The 20847-nt window shown below is 55.2% G+C and overlaps 2 protein-coding genes across 6 annotated transcripts; both read left to right on the top strand.

Annotated features, from left to right (window-relative positions):
- The first annotated feature begins 6793 nt into the window (after positions 1-6793).
- On the top strand, positions 6794-16251 carry HDGF (heparin binding growth factor). 2 transcript variants are annotated; one of them, XM_079761117.1, is made up of 7 exons: positions 7116-7188; positions 13135-13211; positions 13346-13484; positions 13914-13983; positions 14136-14327; positions 14543-14754; positions 14942-16251. In XM_079761117.1, exons 2-7 carry the CDS (start codon positions 13205-13207, stop codon positions 14946-14948), a joined length of 627 nt encoding a protein of 208 aa, XP_079617243.1. In that variant the 5' UTR covers positions 7116-7188; positions 13135-13204; the 3' UTR covers positions 14949-16251. The 2 variants fall into 2 exon arrangements, with proteins under 2 accessions (XP_079617242.1, XP_079617243.1); XM_079761116.1 differs by lacking the exon at positions 13914-13983 and having other exon boundaries at positions 6794-7188.
- Positions 16252-17157: 906 nt separating this feature from the next.
- Positions 17158-20674, top strand: MRPL24 (mitochondrial ribosomal protein L24). 4 transcript variants are annotated; one of them, XM_079761112.1, is made up of 6 exons: positions 17158-17226; positions 19263-19505; positions 19587-19682; positions 19886-19989; positions 20221-20351; positions 20448-20674. In XM_079761112.1, exons 2-6 carry the CDS (start codon positions 19323-19325, stop codon positions 20582-20584), a joined length of 651 nt encoding a protein of 216 aa, XP_079617238.1. In that variant the 5' UTR covers positions 17158-17226; positions 19263-19322; the 3' UTR covers positions 20585-20674. The 4 variants fall into 4 exon arrangements, with proteins under 4 accessions (XP_079617238.1, XP_079617241.1, XP_079617240.1 ...); XM_079761115.1 differs by having other exon boundaries at positions 17215-17277; XM_079761114.1 differs by lacking the exon at positions 17158-17226 and adding an exon at positions 17235-17361.
- The last annotated feature ends 173 nt before the right edge of the window (positions 20675-20847 follow it).

Below are 20847 nucleotides of genomic sequence, written 5' to 3'. Positions count from 1 at the left end.
GACCTAAGAGGGAGGAGGTGATCCCCCTCCTCTCGACCAAGGTGCACATCCCGGAGCAAACCCAGCCCTTCCAGCCTGGGGACTGGCCGCCCTCTGCAGCGGCCAGTGAACAGAAAGATGTCAGAGCCGGTATCAGGCTACTCCCTTCCCCTCAGCCCAAAGGAGCCAGCGGCAGCTCAGCCCCCTCCACACATCTGGGGCATCACCTGCGGCCATCTCGGTCTGCCATGACTCCCACCTGCCCCTCGGCACATGCCCTCCATATCGCCTCTGTCTGTGCCTGGTGTTTATCCGGCCTTTGTGTGTGCCCTTTAGGTGCCCACGGTTCTGTACCTGTCCTTCCCTGTCCATCTGTGTGTGACCTTGTGTCCTATTCTTGTTTTCCATCTTTGTCCCCTCCTGTCTGCCTGTGACTGGGTGCCCTGTACTTGTCAACTCTGTCTCGGTGTGTCCTTCACATGCTCATCCACCTCTGCGGGGGCGCCACCTTCCTGCCCCCGGAGAGCAGAAGATTCTACTTCTGTTGAAGTTTGGGAAGGAGGCTAAAGAGGAAGATGGAACCTGGCCGGTGGCACGGTGGTAAGCGTGGACCTATGAACTGGGAGGTCACGGTTCGATTCCTGGTCAGGGCACATGTGGGCTTGATACCTGGTGTGGGGCGAGCAGGAGGCAGCAGATCAATGATTCTCTCTTTCATCATTGATGTTTCTCTCTCTCCCTCTCCCTTCCTCTCTGAAATCAATTATATATGTATTTTAAAGAGAAAGATGGAAAGGATCATGAGGGGGACCAGGATGATGACAAAAACGAAAGGATAGCGGAAGGCCCAAGCTTGAATCTTCCCTAAAGCCTGCTTATGGCCCCCTCTTCTGTACCCTCTCCATGTGTCTAAAGCTCACCCTGCCTATATAGACAAACTCATATGCCACCTTCTCCATGAAGCCTCCTTAAATATGTTTGCTCCCTGCTCTGGATGTCCAGAGCATTTTTTCTGCATATCAAGTCTTAAACTTTAATGCACCTGAGATCACTGGGAAAGCTTCACATAAATAAATATATATATATATACACACACACACACACACACACACACATATATATATATATATATATATATATACACACACACATATATATACAATTGATTTCAGAGAGGAAGGGAGATAGAAACATTAATGATGAGAGAGAATCACCAATTGGCTGCCTCCTGCACGCTCCCCACTGGGGGGGATCGAGCCCGCAACCCGGGCATGTGCCCCTGGCCGGAATCGAACCCGGGACCCCCCAGTCCGCAGGCCGACGCTCTATCCACTGAGCCAAACCAGCCGGGGCTGGGAAAGCTTCTTAAAAAGGAAAATTTCTGAATTGGTGCTTAAGAGATTCTTATTCAGTAGGGGTGGGGTGGGGCCCAGAGTCCATTTTTAAGAAATTAATTGCGAAGCAGAACCACTCTGGGAAACTAGACCTTCCAATCCTGGTGAGCTTTGCACAGGCTGACTTCTAATGCCTGCTTTCCGAATCTAGGTCCCCCAACCTATTTTCTGGTCACCTCTCTTCTCTGAGTCTCACTTTTCTCCTTTGAAAAATGGATAGGGTATTAAGGAGCCCTGTCCTACTTCTGTGAGAAACACCTGCTATTAACACACCGTGAAACGACTTAGAACCCTAAGAGAATAAGAAACTTCTAAAGGGATGTGGCTATCCCTGTTCCGTGTGAACAGTCTGCTGCCCGGCAGAGAAAAGAAGCCCCACAAGGCCAGGGACCGATCTGTGACAAATATTCTCAAAGCGGGTCCTCTTACCCTAAAGATTGATGACTCACCTTATCAGGTATACACCCGGCCCTCAAATGGCTATTTTTATACAAGAAACTGATAATAGAAACTTCAGGGTGCCCTAGCCAATTTGGCTCAGTGGATAGAACGTCAGCCTGTGGACCAAAGGGTTTCAGATTCGATTCCAGTCAAGGGCACGTACCTCGGTTGCAGGCTCCTCCCGGGCCCAGGGCCTGGTCGGGCCTCATGCAGGAGGCAACCAATCCATGTGTTTCTCTCACATCGATATTTCTCTCTGTCTTTCCCTCTCTCTTCCACTCTCTCTAAAAATCAATTGGAAAAATATCCTTGTATGAGGATAAGAATCTGATACAGAAAAGAAAGAAAGAGAGTGAGAGGGAGGGAGGGAATAAAACTTCAGGGCATGGGTAGATGGGAAGGGGATTTATTTCTTATGTGCACTCTTTCATACTTTTAGAAATTTGTAACCTGTACATGTATTATCTATTCCAAAAGTAGTAATAGTAATAGTCTTCCAGTAAAAGATAGTGAATTGAACATATCTAATTGGACTCCGTCCTGGACTCCCTCCTGAAATCCTGCTAAAACTTCAATAAAGAAATTTTTTGTGAAAAAGGCATGAAAGACCATTTTGAAAATGTGTAAACCCACAGAGATGGGATGATGAAAAGAGGAAAGCACAGTTACAACATGTTGGAAGGTGGGAAGCAAATGGCCCAGTGGTAACGGACTTGGCGCATCTAAGAGAGCGGAGACCCGAGTTGGCCATGGGGAACGTGAGGATCGATATGAGCTACTGAAGAGCCTCCGAGGGCGCAGGACCTCTGGAAGCGAATGAGACACCAGACGGGGAGGGAACAAAAATGAGGACTGGTTAAAAGCTGTTTAAGATGCAGCTATAGCCTCTCCCCCACTTCATGATAGTGGGAACAGGCTCTCCCCAACCCCAGACAAGAATAAAAGAAGGCTAGCCCTGGCTGGTTTGGCTCAGTGATTAGAGCCTCAGTCCGAGGACCGAAGGGTCGTGGGTTTGATTCTGGGTCAAGGGCGGGTCAAGGGTACTTATCTCCATTGCAGGTTCCTCAGCCCCGGGTAGGGGCCCCTGCAGGAGGCAACCAATCAACCAAGTGATCTCTCTCTCTCTCTCTCTCTCTCTCTCTTTCTCGATCTTCTGGTACTCGAGATGACACTCCAAAGAACTGAGCCATACCAACCAGGGCAGTGATAACCAATTTTATTAAACACTTACTATGTTCCCAGGCTCTGTTGGAAGCACTTTAAATCTATTAATTCATTCCTCAATACAACCCATTTTACAGACATGGAAACGGAGACACTCCATTTTACAGACATTCAAACTAAGACTCGGGTCAATTAGGTAACTTTCCTAAGTGCCACCGTGTGTCAGTGGTGGAGCAGGTACTCAGACGCTGTCCTCTCTGCTTCCCCCTGAAGTGCAGAACAGCGTGGCTGCTCTTATGTTCGGTGGCTCTCGGGAGAGGGGGCAATAGAGATACTGTTTTGAAAAACCACTGGTCTAAACTACCCATCTTCCTCTCCTAGTGAGGGTACTGGGCGCCAAGAAGTGGTGATGGGGGTAGGTCACACAGCCCTGAGGGTGGGGGCCAAACCCCTCTCTTGGGAGTGTAAAGGGAAGAAACTGACATTTCCTTGGAAACTAATGAATTAGTGAGGTTTTTTTGTTTTTGTTTTAATATATTTTTATTGATTTTAGAGAGGAAAGGAGAGGGAGGGAGAGAGAGATAGAAACATCAATGGTGAGAATCATTGATCGGCTGCCTCCTGCACTCCCCCTACTGGGATCAAGCCCACAACCTGGGCAAGTGCCGTGACCAGGAATCAAACCATGACTTCCTGGTTCATAGGTCGCCGTGGAACCACTGGGCCACACCAGCCGGGTGCGTCTATGAGGTTTTGATACTGATGATCTCCTTTACCACCCCATAACACAGCTATTTGTATTTACATTTTTACAGTGGAAGAAAATTTTGTTTAGAAGGTCAAGTCACTTGCCAAAAGCGAGATTCAAACCTAGATCCCCTGAAATACAAACGCAGGTTGTTGCCACTAGCTCACACTTCCCCTTCCCTAGTACCCTCAGCCCCATCCCTCCTGCTGCTGAGTCAATCTTCCTTCCTGATATGGATAGAGTAAGCCCACCCCCCACCCCCTCCCCCTTCCCTGACCTTGCTCCTTCAGAACCCCACAGCCAGATCTGCACTCACAAGTCCGCTCTGCGCTGGGGCCTCAAGTCCCCTGACTTCTGTCCTGACCTCCCTCCCACACAAACGCAGAAGCAAGCACCAGCATCAACGGCATCATTTCACGGAGACACTTGTGACTTGGTTCCAAGCTGCACGGGCAGTCGGGGGCCTGTGACCTGTGCTCTAAACCTTACTACTCAAAGGGTCCCTTAAAGCAGCCGCGGCACCTTGAGGCTTGTCAGAAATGCAGACACCCCAAACTTCCTGAATTAGAACTGCTTTTTAAGAGGATTCCCAGGTGATTCGGTTGCACATTAAAGACTACACAAGCACTAAGTCGGACCTAAATCCCAAGGGACGCAGGCTTCTGCCCACCTGCCCCTGTAACTGACCCTCTTCTGCTCCTGGCTGGGTTGTTAGGGCAGCTGGGAGTTGGTCGATGTTATTGTAAAGAGAACTTGGATATTAAATTGCACCCAAGGCCGGGGAGATTACGGCAACAAAGGGAACCCTGGTTGGTTTATTGCAACCAGCATCTGCATGGTGGACTGAGACAGGCCCGAGAGATTTGGTGCAAAAAGAACGCAGGATCCTCATTGCCACCTCCAAACGGGATTTGATGACACAACGAAGTGGAGAAATGGATAGGACTCTTACCTAAACTGGTGTGTGCTAAACTGGAGAATAGTTTTAAAATGTGTGTTGCATTGAAACTGTGCCTATTTATAATACTGGCCCGGGCACTGAAAGAAAACCTATTGTGACACTGGGCTTACTGAAACATCTTTACAAATGTGTGACAAGAGTCTCTCTTAACAACAGTACGAACAACAAAGGCAAACACACACTGACTGACTGCATTTCTAAGGAGAATGCATCGCAGAATAAACGCCTACTGGAATCGAGCTGCTCGGTAGCAACAAGTTTGGATTTGCCATTGAACAAATCTACAAGTCCAGGGCTGAAGGCGGGCTCTGGTCTTGCAACAGGACCTTGCAGAGTGCCCCCCACTGTGCCAGCAGCCTGGGGCCCGGAGGGACTCCCAGCACAAGGGGGAATGAACGATGCCCAGGGCACACTGTTATATAGGCAAGACTTGTGCCGCGCATTGCCGTGGGCAGGACAACCAACTGGCAGGAAGGACCGTAGGAACTGCAGGCCTTCGCTGCCGATGATAAGCACCTATTCCATGCCGCTGACGCTGGCAGGGCAGCAATGTTACCCCATCTTACGGTTGAGGACACGGAAACTCCAGGGTTAAGTTCAGGGGGTCGTCCAAGTTCTCATGATGGGTGAACAGCAAGCAGAGGAGGATGTGGACCTGGGCCTTTGGCTACCTCCTGTCCTTCCCTGCAAGGAGACTACATATGCTTTAAAGTAGGATCAGAAAACGTGAGGAAAGAAAAACATGCATATTTTACCTTTTTCCAACCTAGAGTATTTTGTTGCAAAATTTTAAGGATCTGGACACGCTATAGCAGATGATTCAAATGCCTTATTTCTTTTGTTATTAATCCTCACTCTAGGACATTCTTCCATTGATTTTTAGAGAGAGTGGAATTAGAGAGAGAAAAACATCACTATGAGAGAGACACATTGATTGGCTGCCCTCCTGCACACCACCCACCTGCAGGGATCCAGCAAAGGAGGTAGTGCCCCTGAGTGGAATCAAATTCATGATGGTTCAGTCGGTGGGCCTACAACTCTACCCACTGAGCCAAACTGGCGAGGGCACAAATATCTTATTTCTAAGAGACCACAGGTATCTGGAATTTGGGCAAATCCAAGACCCATACAGTGACAGCAAATCAGAATAAAGTCTTGTTTGGCTCAGCGGGAAGAGGCCTGAGTTCAAGTTTTGTTCTATTACTAGGGAAGATATACCTTTGGCTCAAACGTAGTCTCTGGAATCCAGCAAAATCACACTCGTCCTTTAAGGCCCAGCTCTGGTAGCCGCCTCTGTGAAGCCTTCCCAGATTCTCTCCCACTCCCACCCCCAAGAGAGGTCGTGCCCGGCTCCCGGGCTTCACAGCTTACTGAGGATTTGGGACTTACTGGCTTCTACAGCCTCTTCCCGCTGGAATAGAACTCATCTTCGAGGGCTTAGCTAGCGTAGAGCCCAGCTCTCTCCTGCCAGGGACTAGCACAGAGAACTGACATCTATCTAATGCACCCGGAACGCGGCCACTGCCTGCCACAACCCCTCGGCCACCTCCTGGCTACCAAACTCTTCGATCAAGACCGCAGTGAGGAGCCAATCTCCGACGTTCCCGGGGCCCCCGACTGCACGCACGTGGAGGTCCAGAGCAGACCCTCTGCGCGCGCGGCGGCGCGGTGCGCACCCCTGGCCCCGGCGCCCAGCTGGCTGCGAAGCCGGGCGGGCGCCGAGCACACGCTCCTGGAGGGGATGGGGCAGGGGGCAGGGGGCAGGGGGCAGGGGCAGGGAGACGCTGCGAGAAGTCGCCACTTGACTGAGTCGAGGCCACGGCGTGAGCGCCCCGCGGGGCCGGGGGAGGGGCGCCTAGCCGCTCCGTCCAGCCGGGCGCCAGCTCCTCCCGCCGGGCGGGCACCCACCGACCGGGGGCACACAAAGCCTGCTCAGCGCGATCGGCGATCGGCTCCCCACGCCTGTGTCGCCGCGCGCCGCCAGGGCGGCCTCAGGTTGGGCGTCGGGCGGTGGCAGGCCCGAGCGTCCGGAAGCTGCGCGCATCGAACCTCGGCGGGAGGGGGTGCGGCGGGGGAGGAGGAGGGGTGGGGGAGGAGGGAGCGGGAGCGGGGACCGGGCGGGGGGTGGAGGAAGAGGCCTCGCGCAGAGGAGGGAGCAATTTAATTTCAAACACAAACAACTGCACGAGCGCGCACCCACCGCGCCGGAGCGTCGCCCCGGATCGGCGCCCGCCCCGTCCGTGCGGCGCGCGCGGGGAGACGCCGTGGCCGCGCCGGAGTTCGGGCCGGGGGCCGCCATCGAGGCGGGGGCCGCGCGAGGGCCGGAGCGGAGCGGCACCGCCACCGCCACGCGCGCCAACTTGGGCTCGCGCTTCCCGGCCCGGCGCGGAGCCCGGGGCACCCGGAGCCCAGCCATGTCGCGATCCAACCGGCAGAAGGAGTACAAATGCGGGGACCTGGTGTTCGCCAAGATGAAAGGCTACCCACACTGGCCAGCCCGGGTGAGCAGCGCGGCCAGCCGTCCGATCCCCGCTTCGGGCTCGGGTTGCATAACACCGGGGAGGGTGCGAGCGGTCCGCGAGGCGGGTGGGGGCGGGGGTCCGAGCCTCTGACTTTTCCCCCAGCGCCTCCAAGCCCACTCGCGGGTTATATAATGGGGAGGCGACCGGGTGGGGGCGGCGAACACCTGGCAAGACGGCGTCCGAGCGCAGAGGCGTGTGCGCGGCGTGGGGACCCGAGGGCGCGGGTCACTTTCCGACTTGGCTGTGCGTGCCCAGCTCCGCTCCAGGCCCCGTACTCCCGGCGGTTTCGGACCCGCTGCCTCGGTTTGGGCCGGTCTTGTAACTCCTCCCACCCCCCCACCCCCCCAGGCGCCCCTTTGGGACCCCCCTTAGACACCCCGTTTCTTCATTGATGGTTGCCCCAAGCTCAAACTCCTTTCTGGATTAAATGATTAAAGAAGGACATCAGCGGAATAGATGGAGGCGGAGTTCGCTTCCAGAAAACTTTGGTTCAGGGCGTCCTTAAGAGGTCTGAAGTTGGGAGGGTCGAGGAATGGTTGGGGACGGTGCAGGAGGGGATCTCCCTGGTTCGGAAATGATCCGCCAGAACCCTTCTCACTCCCCACCCCACGAAAACATGCCTCCATATGCTGCCAACTCAAATTGGGGCCTGAGGGTGCCCGGCCCCGGCGGGGCAGGGAAGTCCGCTCCATCCTGCCTCTTCGTGGAGGCTGGAGGCGAGGCGACGAGGGTGGAGAGCCCCAGTTGCTTCTACACCTCCCCCCACCTCCTACCCTCACCCCCACGTGAGCCTCCCGTGCCCCAAAGGCCCAATCTGCCATGTGGTGGATCAGCCCGCCAATATGAGGGCCCCTCCCCCCCCCTGTCCAGCACCTGGCCAGGTGGGAGGGTGGGGCCCAAAAGTCCTGGGTTTGTAGTCATGTTTCCCCTGAGGACTGAGGCAGGTGAAGTAGGAGGGAGGGAGGTGGCCAGAGGGAGCTGGGGGAGTTTGGGGATGCCACAGGGGGCAGTGCCTCTGGCAACTTATTTCAAAGTTGGTATGGGGGGGGGGCGGCCTTGGCATTCGGTGGGTGCCTAGAGCGTAGGACTGGTGTAGAGTGAAGTCCAAAGGCAGAGAGGGGTGCAGGCGGGGGAGGGCATCTTCTGGGCCAGGGGGCCACGTGCAGAATCCCCTTAAGGCTGTGGTTGCTCTTCGTGGCGGGAGTCTGTGTGTCTTCATCTGGCCCAGATCCTGCTCGGAGCTTAGGGAGTGACCCCAGGCTCCCTGGTGTCCTGTTCAGAGTGTCAGGCCAACTTTGGGGTCACTCTGAGGAAACCCAGAAGCCCCTTCCTCATTCTGTACTCTCTTTTGAGGAGTCTGCCTAATCCCATGTGCCGTGAGCTCCTTGCTTCCTGAAACTTCTAGATGCCTGGCCTCTGGAATGGGAGTGAAGTACAAAGGGAAGGTCTCTCCCCGGCTCTAGGGCCTCCTGGAGGACTAGGGGAGGCAGTGTGAGGCAGCACCACAGGGGCCTTGTGTGTGCATGTATGTGTGTGGCATGTGAACACTCATGTACTTTACCCTGCACCTTTGATCCAACTGGCTTCTTGGCCTGGATGCCAAGGCCCCGGTGGGCCGGGCAAGAACTGAATCCAGGTCTTGATTGCTCTGCCTGCTGGGGGGGGACAAAGTCCAGAGACCGGGCTAAGGCCTGGGGAGGGGTTACAGCTGGAATGTGGGTTAGAGGACCCCTCAGCATCCGGGAGGAGGGAAGGGATCAGGAGAGACACAGATGGGCCTAGTTGAGGCTGTGAGGAACCTGCAGGTTTTTGGTGGCCATTGTAGTGAGGGCAGTGCCTAGGGCTGGGGATGCCATTTCTTCTCTTCCCACTGGCCTCCAGGGCAGAGGGTGGGCCCCGGAGGCAGAGCCTCTTCCTTTGTTGATGCCTGGGCCTCTCAGATAAAGTTCGGGCTGGGGGAGGAAGACCAGACCAGGGTCCCAGAGCTGGGACTCCGCCCTCTGCCTGTGCTCTGGCTCTTGCCTATCACAGCAACCAGGAATGTGACCACCCTCACATGGGGGGGAGGGGCACTACACCCAAGTTAGTTCTGACATGCATCCCCCTTAAACACACACACACACACACACACACACACACACACACACACACGGGTCTCCTCACCATCCCCTGGATGTGGTCTTAGTCCCTAGAGTGGCCCGGCCCCTCCTGAGAGGAAGAGCCGGGGACCACCCTCTGCTGTGTGAAGGCCGCTGTGTGGACTTTCCTTCTGGGCAGCGTGGCTGATTCTGGGCGAGACCAGAGCAGCCCGGTGCTGGGCGAGTCCAGCCAGAGGGGCCACGTGGTAGCCCTACCTGGAAGGATGGTGTGACTCCATCTTGACCTTCTCCTTTCCCTCCTCCTGCCTGACTTCTTGGGGATCTCCAAGCACTTAACAGTTAAGCTCCAGGACTCAGGGGTTTGCCCCCCCCCACACCCCCCCCCCAGGTTCCTTCCTCCTTTCTCCCTGTTTCACCGTCCCAGACAACCCAACCGAACCTGAGCAGCGGGAGGGCCTCACTCCTCTTTCCTCCCTCTGCCCCTCCCCCCCACCCAGGCACACTACCTTCTCTTTTCTGCCTCTTGGGTTTGCCACACTCTCCCGGCCCCAACTGTCTCCTGCCCCAGATTTTCCGGTTCCTGGGTCAGGTGGGGCCTGGGCCCTGGGTGTGGTGGTGAGAGCCCGGGCCGGCAGGCACCGTGGGCTTGGCCTTCCCTGCTGCTTTCCTCTGACTGCTCAGGCCACCCTGGGCCGGGGTTTGGTCTGAGGCTGGGGGTGAGGTATTCAGGCCTCTCCCTCACTTCTCACCTGGGAACTTCTGATCCCTCTTCATGATTCAGGGAGCCCATGGGCTCTGGGAGGACAGGGTTTCCTGTGCGAGGGCCTGGCCTGAGAGAGAGTAGCTGGCCGGGAGTCTGGGGGGTCAGAGAAGTAGCAGACCCCGCTCCCCTGTTGGGCCAGTGAGGGGGGGGTGCAGTGGGTCTCCAGCACCCATCTGGCCCCACCCACCCTGACCCACTTACCCTTGACTCACTTGTTGAGTCACAGCCTGGATATAAAGATATAAAGGCACCGCCTGGGAGACATAGGTCTGTATTGGGGGTACAGGCATTCTCAGAGACCTCAGATCATCTTCCAGATGCTTACAGGGGAGGGCCCACTATGGAAGGGATTTCTCTGGGCGGTTGGGGGAGGTAGAAATTCCATTTAGTGGAAAGAATGTAGCTCCTGGCCCCTTCCCCACAGGTGTCTGCACACAAGGTGAGGCAGGGGGGTGGGGTGAGCCTTTGGGGGTAGATGCCCCTCTGCCCAGGCCCTGGTCTCTTCTCCTCTAGACCCACCTTTTATTGGGCTAGAGGCCCGCAGGGCGGGTCTGTCTGGTGTGTCTCATTGTCTATTTTTAATTCCTAGCCATTCTTTTATGCCTCTCCCACCCCTGAGGTTGGGCAGCTGTGGCCTCCTGGGTCCTGTCACACCGGTCAGCGGTCAGCGACTTATCTCCAAGTTTGCTTTCCCCGGGAAAGAGCCCGGTGGTCAGGGGAGCTGCTTTGCTGTGGCTGTGCTCGAGAGAACTCGCCCCACCCCCTCTCCTAGCCTCAGTTTCTCTCCTCTCATCACGCATTTCCTAGGAGCATGCCCATGCCCTGGCTCCGGGGTGGCCCTGAAAACGGGGAGCTCAGAGTTCGCTGCCGAGCTCTCGGCTGGGACCCTTAGATCCCACCCCTGCCCCGCTCCCAGTGGGAAGCAGCTTAGGGAGGGGGCTATTGTTGCTATTATTGTACCGGTCTCCTGGGATCTCTAAGCCCTGGAGGCTCTCATTTTGTGGTGTGTTTTTTTGTTTGTTTGCTTTTTTTGCTTCTCCCTCCGAGAAGAGGGTGGGGAGCTAAGCTGGTAACTGGACCCAGGTGTCCTGGCTGAGGACGGGATCCTCTGCCTCCACCCCCAACCCCTCAGGTCCTAACTTCCTGAGAGGCCCGGGCCCTCCAGCCCCGGCTGGAGCTTAGAGCACTCCCTGGGCCCCTGGAGCCAGACTCCGGGCTTGTGGGTGGGGTGTGTGTCCGTCCCCTCCTCCCCAATCCGGAGAGAGGGCCTGGGGGGAGGGGTGGTCACATTCCTGGTTGCTGAGTGGCCCCGGGGGGCGGGGTTGGGTTGTCATGGCGATGGAGATCGTGTGTTTTTTGGGAGGGGGGCGGGGGGAGACAGTGTGCCTTTGCACCTCCTGCACTCACACCTCAGCGTCTCCTGGCCATGGGGAGGGCCCAGTCGGTGCCGACCTTCCTGGGGGGAGGGACTGGACCTCTGTCCCCAGAGGCCACAGGGCAAGGGGAGGAGGTGCCCAGGAGCTTGAGGACTCCATGTCTGGAGCAAGATGCCCCTCAGATTCGTGCCCAGGGCTCCACCCTCTCTCCTGGGTCTATTTTAGCACATTCCCCACCTCCCAGCTTCCGGGTCTCCCGGGCCCTCAGGTGCTCTGTTCCAGTCTTGATGCGTTAATCACAGCCTTGGCCTGTCTGTCTGTCTCTTTCCTATCTGCGCCTGGGGCCCCAGTCAACATGGCCACCTGGCCTCTGTCCGAGGGAAGCCCGGTAGCTGGAGCTGCTGCAAGTGCTGCTGGGAGTTGTAGTTTCTCCTCAGTTCAGCTTGGCCTGGGCTTCCCTGGCCTGATCTGAGAGGCTGGCTGGGCCACTGCCTCTCTGCATTTCCCAGACCTCAGCCCTCTGCACGTTCGCCACACAGTGCTCCAGCACCCAGGACAGGCGGGGCAGGGCACCAAGTCAGGTCTATTTCCAAGCCCTGGCCCTCACTCACTTGCCCTGTTATTTGGGCAAATAACTTTTCAAAGTGTTCCCTAGAAGCCTGTTGTGGCTACTACTGAGGGGGGGGGGGAGAGAAATAGGCAGCTCCTTGGCCTCACCCCTCCACTATAACCAGAGCTGTGTGCTTTGTCTATTTCAGAGACTCCTTCAGCTGCCTTTACTGTGCACCTCCTGTGTGCTAGGCACTGCAGGGGACAAAAACAGACCTCCCTGATCCCGCATGCGTAGTCCTCATAGACATTAATTAGATGGTAACACGAGTAACTAAAATTGGAATTGTGAAGGAGAGGTGCTAAGAGAGTTTTATCTGGGAAGCTGACCAGGTTGGGAGAGATGGGAACTTCCTGGAGGAAGTGATGATAGGGCTGGTCAGGCGTTAGTGAGTACAGGAGGCTGAAGGATCCGTCTGACCGGTTATGGTCCTTTAGTTCTCACAACCCTGTGGCTTAAGTACTATGACTATCTCCATTTTAAAGATGAGAAAACCGAGGCAGAGAGGTGCCATAAGTTGCCCAGCATCGTACAAATATTGGTGGCAGCAGTGGGACTCAGACCCTGACGTTATGGAGAAGAGGTGACAGGTTGATGAAAAGCCATTGAAAGGTTTCCAGCAGGGGCAGGAAATGTTCACTGGGATCCAACACTTCAAAAGGCCACCCCAGTGGGGAGGGTGGGTTGTAGTGGGGCAAGAATGGAGACAGAAAGGACACAGATGCTGTGGTTTTATTCCAGGCAAGAGGAGACCGTGGTTGGACCAGGGTGATAGCAAAGATGCAGAGCGTGTAGATAGGATCTGGGCCTTTGAGGGCAGGATGGATGCTGTTTGGTGTGTGAAGGAGAGGGGGTGACTTGACTCCAGGGTTTCTGATGGGCTGTCATGCCTAGCTTTGTTTGAAAAGTTCCACGGCTAAGAATGATTCCCAAACCACCTTGGTGGTCTCCTGGGTCCCTGGTGGTCTCCGGGGTCCCTCTCAGTCTTACTCAGATGTGCCTTTGAGGCCAGCCCCCCAACCCAAATCTCCAACTCAGACCTCCAGCTCAAGTTTACTTCTCTCTCCTTGCTCGCAGATTGACGAGATGCCTGAGACTGCGGTGAAGTCAACAGCCAACAAGTACCAAGTCTTTTTCTTCGGGACCCATGAGACGTGAGTGAGGGGCAGAGGGAGGGCCACAGGCAGACCGCTCTGGGGAATGGGTGGTGTGGCGCCCCTTCCCCGTTGGGCTGCACCGCTCAGAGGCAGTGAGGGGCTCCAGAGCACAGTCTCCCATCTCTCACCAGGGCATTCCTGGGCCCCAAAGACCTCTTCCCTTACGAAGAGTCCAAGGAGAAGTTTGGCAAGCCCAACAAGAGGAAAGGGTTCAGCGAGGGGCTGTGGGAGATCGAGAACAACCCCACCGTCAAGGCTTCTGGCTACCAGGTGAGCTGCCAGCTGCCCCGCAGACCCCCTGGAGAGAGGGGTGGCCACAGGCTCTGGACGCCCCGGGCCCAGACAAGATGCTTAGTCTTCAGGAACGGGTCTCAGGAAAACCAGGGCTTTCACAGTGGTAGCTCAGAGGGCAGAGGGGCGGGCGGGGTGGGGGTGGGGTGGGGCATGGGGTGCTGGTGTGTGGTGTAGCTGTGAGACAAGGGGGGGGCAAGAACAGGATGGAGGCGGTAAGTGGGGAGGCCTTTGTTGGACCCAGGGTGAGTGTAGAACTTGGCCTTAGCTCTTTCACAAAGGCTTCCTGGAGGAGGTGCACGTGAGCCGGGCAGGACGAGGCGGGAGGGTGGGGGGCGGGGGTTGGCGGGGAAAGGGTCCTAGCTCCCTTTGGGAGAAGTTGACCCGAGGTTTTGCCTCCTGCTCCAGCCCTCCCCCCTCCTGCACAGAGCCCTGCCTGCCCGGCCAGTGGGTTTACCCCGGGGCTAATCCGACAGAGGTGGGTCTCAAATCACTTGTGAGACTGGGCACCTGGGTGGGGGTGGGGGAGAGGTGGGAAAAGGAAGGAGTGAGCGGCTGAGGGAGGGGCCTGGGGAGGGGGCCTGGCATGGCGGCCACTGGTGCCACTCAGCCTCTGCTGTCATGCCACAGTCCTCCCAGAAGAAGAGCTGCGTGGAGGAGCCGGAGCCCGAGCCGGAGCCGGAGGCCGCAGAGGGCGATGGTGACAAGAAGGGCAACACCGAGGGCAGCAGCGATGAGGAAGGGAAGCTGGTCATCGACGAGCCCGCCAAGGAGAAGAATGAGAAGGGGGCGCTGAAGAGGAGAGCAGGGGACCTGCTGGAGGTAATGCCCTCCCTGGGGCCCGGGAGCTGGATTCCAGTCTGAGAGGCCTGGCCCCCGGTCTTGGGGAGGCCCTTGCTGAGAAGCAGAGGGCCGGGCAGGGACTGGGATGAAAGGAAGGAGCCTCTGGAGAAGGGAGGGGGAGGCCCAGGCAGGCGGCTGCCATCCTCCCTCTCGAGCCTCAGCCCACCTCATCCATCTCTACCCATCCTGCCTAGGACTCCCCGAAACGTCCCAAAGAGGCAGAAGATCCTGAAGGGGAGGAGAAGGAGGTGGCCAACTTGGAGGGCGAGCGGCCCTTCCCTGTGGAGGTGGAGAAGAACAGCACCCCCTCTGAGCCCAGCTCTGGCCGGGAGCCTCCTCCAGAGGAAGAGGAGGAAGAGGCTGCCAAGGAAGATGCTGAGGTCCCAGGCGTCAGAGATCATGAGAGGTGCGTGAGCCCTGACCTGGCAGCTGGGCGGGGAGGGCTCAGCCACCTGCAGCAGGAGGAGGTGGAGGTCTGCAGCTCTCAGCCCTCGGGCGGCCCCGGGTGGACATTGCCAGGAGGTGGCACTGGCTGGGGCGAGGCAGGCCAAGGCCTCATCATTAACCCTTCTCCCTCTGACCCTCCTTCACAGCCTGTAGCCACCAATGTTTCAAGAGGAGCCCCTGCCCCGTTCCTGCTGCTGTCTGGGTGCTACTGGGGAAACTGGCCATGGCCTGCAAACTGGGAACCCCTTCCCCACCCCAACCTGCTCTCTTCCACTCACTCTCCCTCCCCAAGCCCAGTCCCTGGAGAGTGACCTGGATGTGGCATGCCGGCCGGCCCCTGCCTCCATGTCGCCTCCACGCCTCCACACCGCTGGGATCTGAGTCAGGGCTATGTCTTCTGCTCCATGGGATGAGATGGGGCTGTTATGCCCCTCCCTGCCTGGAGCTGTGTCCCAGGGTTTCTGGACCCGCTGTTTTCATCTCCTTACACCCTGTTGCCCCTCCCCCAGGCACTCTGGGTCTCTGGGTCGGTTTGGGTCAGAGTTGGGAGTAAAAGGATGGAGGGTAAATAGCAAGGGTGGGCTTCTGGGCCTGAGAGGGACAGTCCTCAGATCGGGGTGGGGAGTGAGCAGGAGGATGGCATCTTGAGCTCCTGTCCCTCCTACGACACCTATTCTCTCAGCCGCCTAGATTCAGGGAAAGTGGGACAGCTCGAGGGGGAGGGACTCCCTTGGTGATTGATCACACCCACTTTTCCCTTCGCTAATAACCCCAGGAGTTCTAGGAGTTGTAGTTATTCATCAAAAGATGTTGGGCTTCCAGTTGTTTGGTCCATGGACTTGGGATCTGGAGGGCTGACGTCACCCAGCTTAGGTGGGAGTGTTGGGGAGTAGCTTTTCCTTTTAGACCATGGGCCAGAGACGTGGTGCCCTGGGGAGATCCCTAGCCGCCCTTGCCCTCTCCCCACAGTGCTCAAGGCCAGCCTGCAGTCACATGTCACCCAGACAGAAAGGAGAAGACACATTTTTTAGGAAATGTTTTTAATAAAAGAAAATTTTAAAAAAATTTAAAGATCCCTATCCCTTTGTGTGGCCCCCACTCTGCTCCTTCCTTCCTCGCTGTGGCCCTCGTTTCTGAGGTGCACTGGGAGGCTCCCCTTCTGCTAGGGCTTGATGGCGTTCCTTTTGTAGCCGGGGCTTTGGTGTCCCTTCTGGTGTCATTTCCCATCCACATGCTCCCCCCTGGCCCCCTCGGCGTTTCACCAGGTCGGATTGTACCCCACCGAGAGGACAGGGAAGTGGGTGCCCGCTCCAGCCTCTTTCTCGTGGTCTCTGCCTCCTCCATCTCGTGTCCCTCTCCCTCTCCCTAGGGCTCTGATGAAAAATTGCTGACTGTAGTTTAGCTCTGAGAACCGTAGACAATTTCAGTTCTAGGAAAATAAACCTGTTGATTACTACATTGGATTCTGACTGATTTTTGGGGGCTGTATTGAAGAGAGGGAGAGGGGAAGGGGAATACAAATGATTTCCAAATTAACTTTCAGATTGAGGTAGGGGGTATCAGCCTCTCCTCCATTCTCAGGCTGTTTAAAATACCCAAAATTCTGCATGAAGGCAAAGTCACAGAACACACTATTTTGTTTGACTTCTCTTGCCCAGTCACTGTTGAGCACAGGTTTCTCCGTAAGCACCTGAAAATGTTAAACAAAAAGTGCCCAAGATGGAGGGGTAAGAGTGTCCGTATCAGTCCAAGCCCACGATGGCCGTGGAAGTGGGGGCGTTTGGGTTGGTTGTAGAAGTGACTGACACCCAAGAGCTAAGTAAACGGGCACCTTTAACTGGGGATTAGAGGTGAGGAGGTTGATAGTGGGGAATCCTCCCAGGTGGGTTAGATCATAGATCATATGCGGTTCCTTGCAGATTTGACACTTTGACTAGATCATGGGCTGGCATTGAAGGGCCCACGTTACTTCCCTCCCTTTATAGAAGACCTATGGCAGTTTTTTAATCTGTCTGGGCCGCCTCCAGCAGAGAAGGGCGTGTGGGAAGAGGATTATCTGTAGCCTCGCCTGGAAAGGGTGGCCCTCTGCTTTAAACTGGAAGCCACAATCCCTAGAAAATGGAGCCATCGTCTCAACTACAATTCCCAGCAGCCCACACAGCATGATCAGGAGCGTGCCAGGTGCGGCAGCCTATCCCGCTTTGCCTCCAACGTCCGTGGTGCTTCACGGTGAACTTACGCTTCCTTGATTCAGCTTGCTTCGTAGCGGCGGACTACAACTCCCAGCATGCAGAGAGGCTAGATTGCTTGAACTTCCGCTCTACGGTAAGACTACATTTCCCAGAAAGCCGAGGGACGGGGACGGGCGGGACTTGGGACCCACGTGCAAGAAGAAACTGGCGGAAGGGCCACGGTGCAACGGGTAGTGGAGGTGAGGCCCGCGCAGCTTGGGGATGTTGTCAGCCTTGGGCTCGTGGGGGAGGTGGGTGCGGTAAAGGCCTCCCTTTTCCCGGGCTGTTGCTCAGTGGTATCGTCTGGATTTGCTCTGCACCGGAAGCTTGGGCGGGTGGGTGCTGCCGACTGCTGGGACATCGCCCGCACCTGGGATGGGGCTGGCGGGAAAGCCTTTGGAGCTGGGGCCTGAAGGGCAGACGTTCCACCAGGCACTGCCTTGCAGGGCGCTTTACTGTGAAAGGGACTCCACCCACGCCAGGGTATGGAGGGGGAAAATGGAAAGGATCCGGGGGATGCGGGGGGAGCTCGCTTTGGGGATCTCCTCCCAGAGCTTCAGATTGAGAATGGCTGAGGCTAAAGGACTTCTTGCAGAAGTCGTGGGTAAAACTACATATGATTAAGAAATGCAAACGTTATGACAAGGAACAGATGGACAGTAACAGCCCCCCAAAGTGTTCCTCTCCCCCAAAACTTGAGTTATTTCCTAATTCCTTCCGATAAATATTTATGCCTGTACCGGAATATATGTACATATATTTTTAATTTACCCAAAAGGGATAATACTATTTACATTATAAGGATTACAAATAATTTGAATGACACCAACAACCCTGTGAAGTTTTATGGATGATGAAACGGGGGCTCGGAAGTTAAGTTGCCTTGGGTCACAGAATAAGACGATGGTGAGGTAGGAACTAGAACCTAGATCATCCAGGGATGTGGATGCCATTACAGTGCACTTTATTTGTACCTGGAGGCTAGGCTTCATTCTTAGCTCTAAAACAAGATTAATGCTACCTCCTTTCTTAAATGATATGATACAGGAAAGCACTTAGCATGGCACCTGGCAGGTAGCAAATGCTCAATAAACAGAAGCACTTATTTTTGCCGTCAGCTCACCACCTTGTCGATTTAGCTCATCATCTAAAGTTGGGAAGCTTACAGTACTTAGTTGGGAAATTAGGACACAATAATCCTAGAGTCTGGCTCTGGGTCCTTTTCTTTTAGAAAAGAAGCTGTCTTAGGAGTAGTCTTTTCCTGACCGAAGATAGGAATTGGAAGTAATGTAGGAACATTTTAATAACAGTTTTTACCTCTGTTCCCTTTTTGTTTGTTGTACTTTATTTTATTTTTTAAAATATATTTCTTTATTGATTTCAGAGAGGAAGGGAGAAGGGGAGAGAGATAGAAACATCAATGATGAGAGAGAATCATTGATCGGCTGCCTCCTGCACGCCCCCCACTGGGGATCAAGCCCGAAACCCAGGCATGTGCCCTTGGCTGGAATCGAACCTGGGACCCTTCAGTCTGCAGGCTGATGCTCTATCCACTGAGCCAAGCCGGCCAGGGCTGTTTGTTGTACTTTAATAACTGCCTGTTTTTTTGGCCTTATGCTAGTGTTTTGTTCCATTACCTGTTCTCTTCCTATCCTGCTGTTTGTGTACTTAATAACTTTTTTAAAATATATTTTTATTGATTTCAGAGAGGAAGGAAGAGGGAGAGGGAGAGAGATAGAAACATCAATGATGAGAGAGAGTCATGGATCGGCTGCCTCCTGCACGCCCCACACTGGGGATCGAGCCCGCAACCTGGGCAAGTGCCCTTGGCTAGAATCGAACCTGGGACCCTTCAGTCTGCAGGCGGATGCTCTATCTACTGAGCCAAACCAGCTAGGGCTTAATAACTTTTTATTGAGTACCTACTATGTGCCAAGCTCTACTGAGATCTGTTGAATTCAGGGGTGAGCTAGATAATATGATTCCTGGCCTCAATGAACTTTTTGGACTTTGAAGTCGGATATATGTGGGTTTGAATGCTGATTCTCCTGCATAGTAGCTTTACAACCATGGGCAGGTCAATTAACCTCCCTGGATCTATTTCCTCATCTGTAGAATGAAGGTAATACTCTGCGGAGATTCAGCGAGATGAGGTCCACTGAACAATGGAGTAAATACTTACAAAAAATTCCTTCCTTTGCTTCTTTGTCCCCTTGTTTCCACCTGTCTACTCCAGAGCTGACTAGGAAGGTTCTGGGTCTTTCCCCGGCCAGGGGATTTCTCCCAGCCTCCAGCCATGCGTCTCTCAGCGCTGTTGGCCTTGGCATCCAAGGTCACTTTGCCCCCCAACTACCGCTATGGGATGAGCCGCCCAGGTAGCATGGCAGACAAAAGGAGGAACCCACCAGGGACCAGGCGGCGCCCCGTGGTTGTGGAACCCATTTCTGATGAAGACTGGCATCTGTTCTGTGGGGATAGGGTGAGAACCTCACAGCGGGTAGAGTGGTGGTGGGGCTCCTGGGGAAGGACCTTCCTCCCTGACCCTCATGTGTTGCCACAGGTGGAGATTCTGGAAGGCAAGGATGCCGGGAAGCAAGGCAAAGTGGTTCAAGTTATCCGGGAGCGAAACTGGGTGGTCCTGGAGGGGCTGAATACAGTAAGTGAAGAGTGGGGTTGCGGATGCTCAAGAAGCCTGTCCCATCCGTCCCTGTCAGTGAGAGCGCCTCAGGGCCTGGTGCTCGCTGAGGGCACGGGGAGGCCACTGAGCCTTGTTTTTCAACGTGGACTGGACGCGCAGAGCTGCAGTAGGCAAGCGGCTTTCATCCCCGTTGGTTTCTGATAACCCCCTCTTTTGGACAGCATTACCGCTATATTGGCAGGACCACGGATTTCCGAGGCACCATGATCCCTAGCGAAGCACCCTTGCTCCACAACCAGGTCAAACTTGTGGATCCCGTGGACAGGCAAGCACGTGGGGTTCTGGTCAGATGGTTTCCCATCGTTTGAATGGTGGTTTGGGTGCTCTGGAAATGGAGAAGGGTCATCTTGTGGAACATGACCCTGTAGGCAATCCCAATACAGAGGTAGCAGTGAGACAAGATGGTGACCTTAGTGTTTGCAGCCATTGAATTTTAGGTTTCAGAGTAGCAGGGAGACCTGGCTCCCAGGCCAGGCTCACCTCTTCCATCCACTAGGAAACCCACTGAGGTGGAGTGGAGATTCACCGAGGCAGGCGAGCGGGTCCGAGTCTCCACAAGATCAGGAAGAATTATTCCCAAACCTGAATTTCCCAGAGCGGATGGCATCGTCCCTGAAACATGGATTGGTGAGGCTGGGTGACGGACAGGAAGATGGGGGTCGGGGTGATAAAAGTGGGAATAAAAGATGTTAAGACCTCCCACTTCTCTTCCTTCCTCAATAGATGGCCCTAAAGACACATCAGTGGAAGATGCTCTAGAAAGAACCTATGTGCCCGGTCTAAAGACACTGGAAGAAGAGGTGATGGAGGCGATGGGGATCCAGGAGACTCGGAGACACAAGAAAGTCTATTGGTATTGAACCTGGGGGAACTTCTCCCCCTCCTAGTCTTCGCCTTCAAGGCTGGGGCCACATCATCTTCGGACATCAATAAAGAGCCATGATTCCTCCTCTCTGCGCAGCTGCTGTCGTCTGGCACCCCTCACCCCACTGTACCTGTTTCAGGGACTGAAGGAAGAGGGCGTCTGTCCAGTGTTACTGTGGAATCCGGAATGGAAGTTAGCTAGCCTTAAGGTGGCCTTCCCAAGGGGCAGGGCTTACAGATTCTGGGATAGAGACCAAAG

The sequence above is a fragment of the Cnephaeus nilssonii genome (genome assembly GCF_951640355.1).
Source record: "Cnephaeus nilssonii genome assembly, chromosome: 21".
In the NCBI taxonomy this organism is placed as follows: domain Eukaryota; kingdom Metazoa; phylum Chordata; class Mammalia; order Chiroptera; family Vespertilionidae; genus Cnephaeus; species Cnephaeus nilssonii.
Note: the sequence above shows the minus strand (reverse complement) of the source record. Positions and strands in the feature narration are given on the sequence as shown.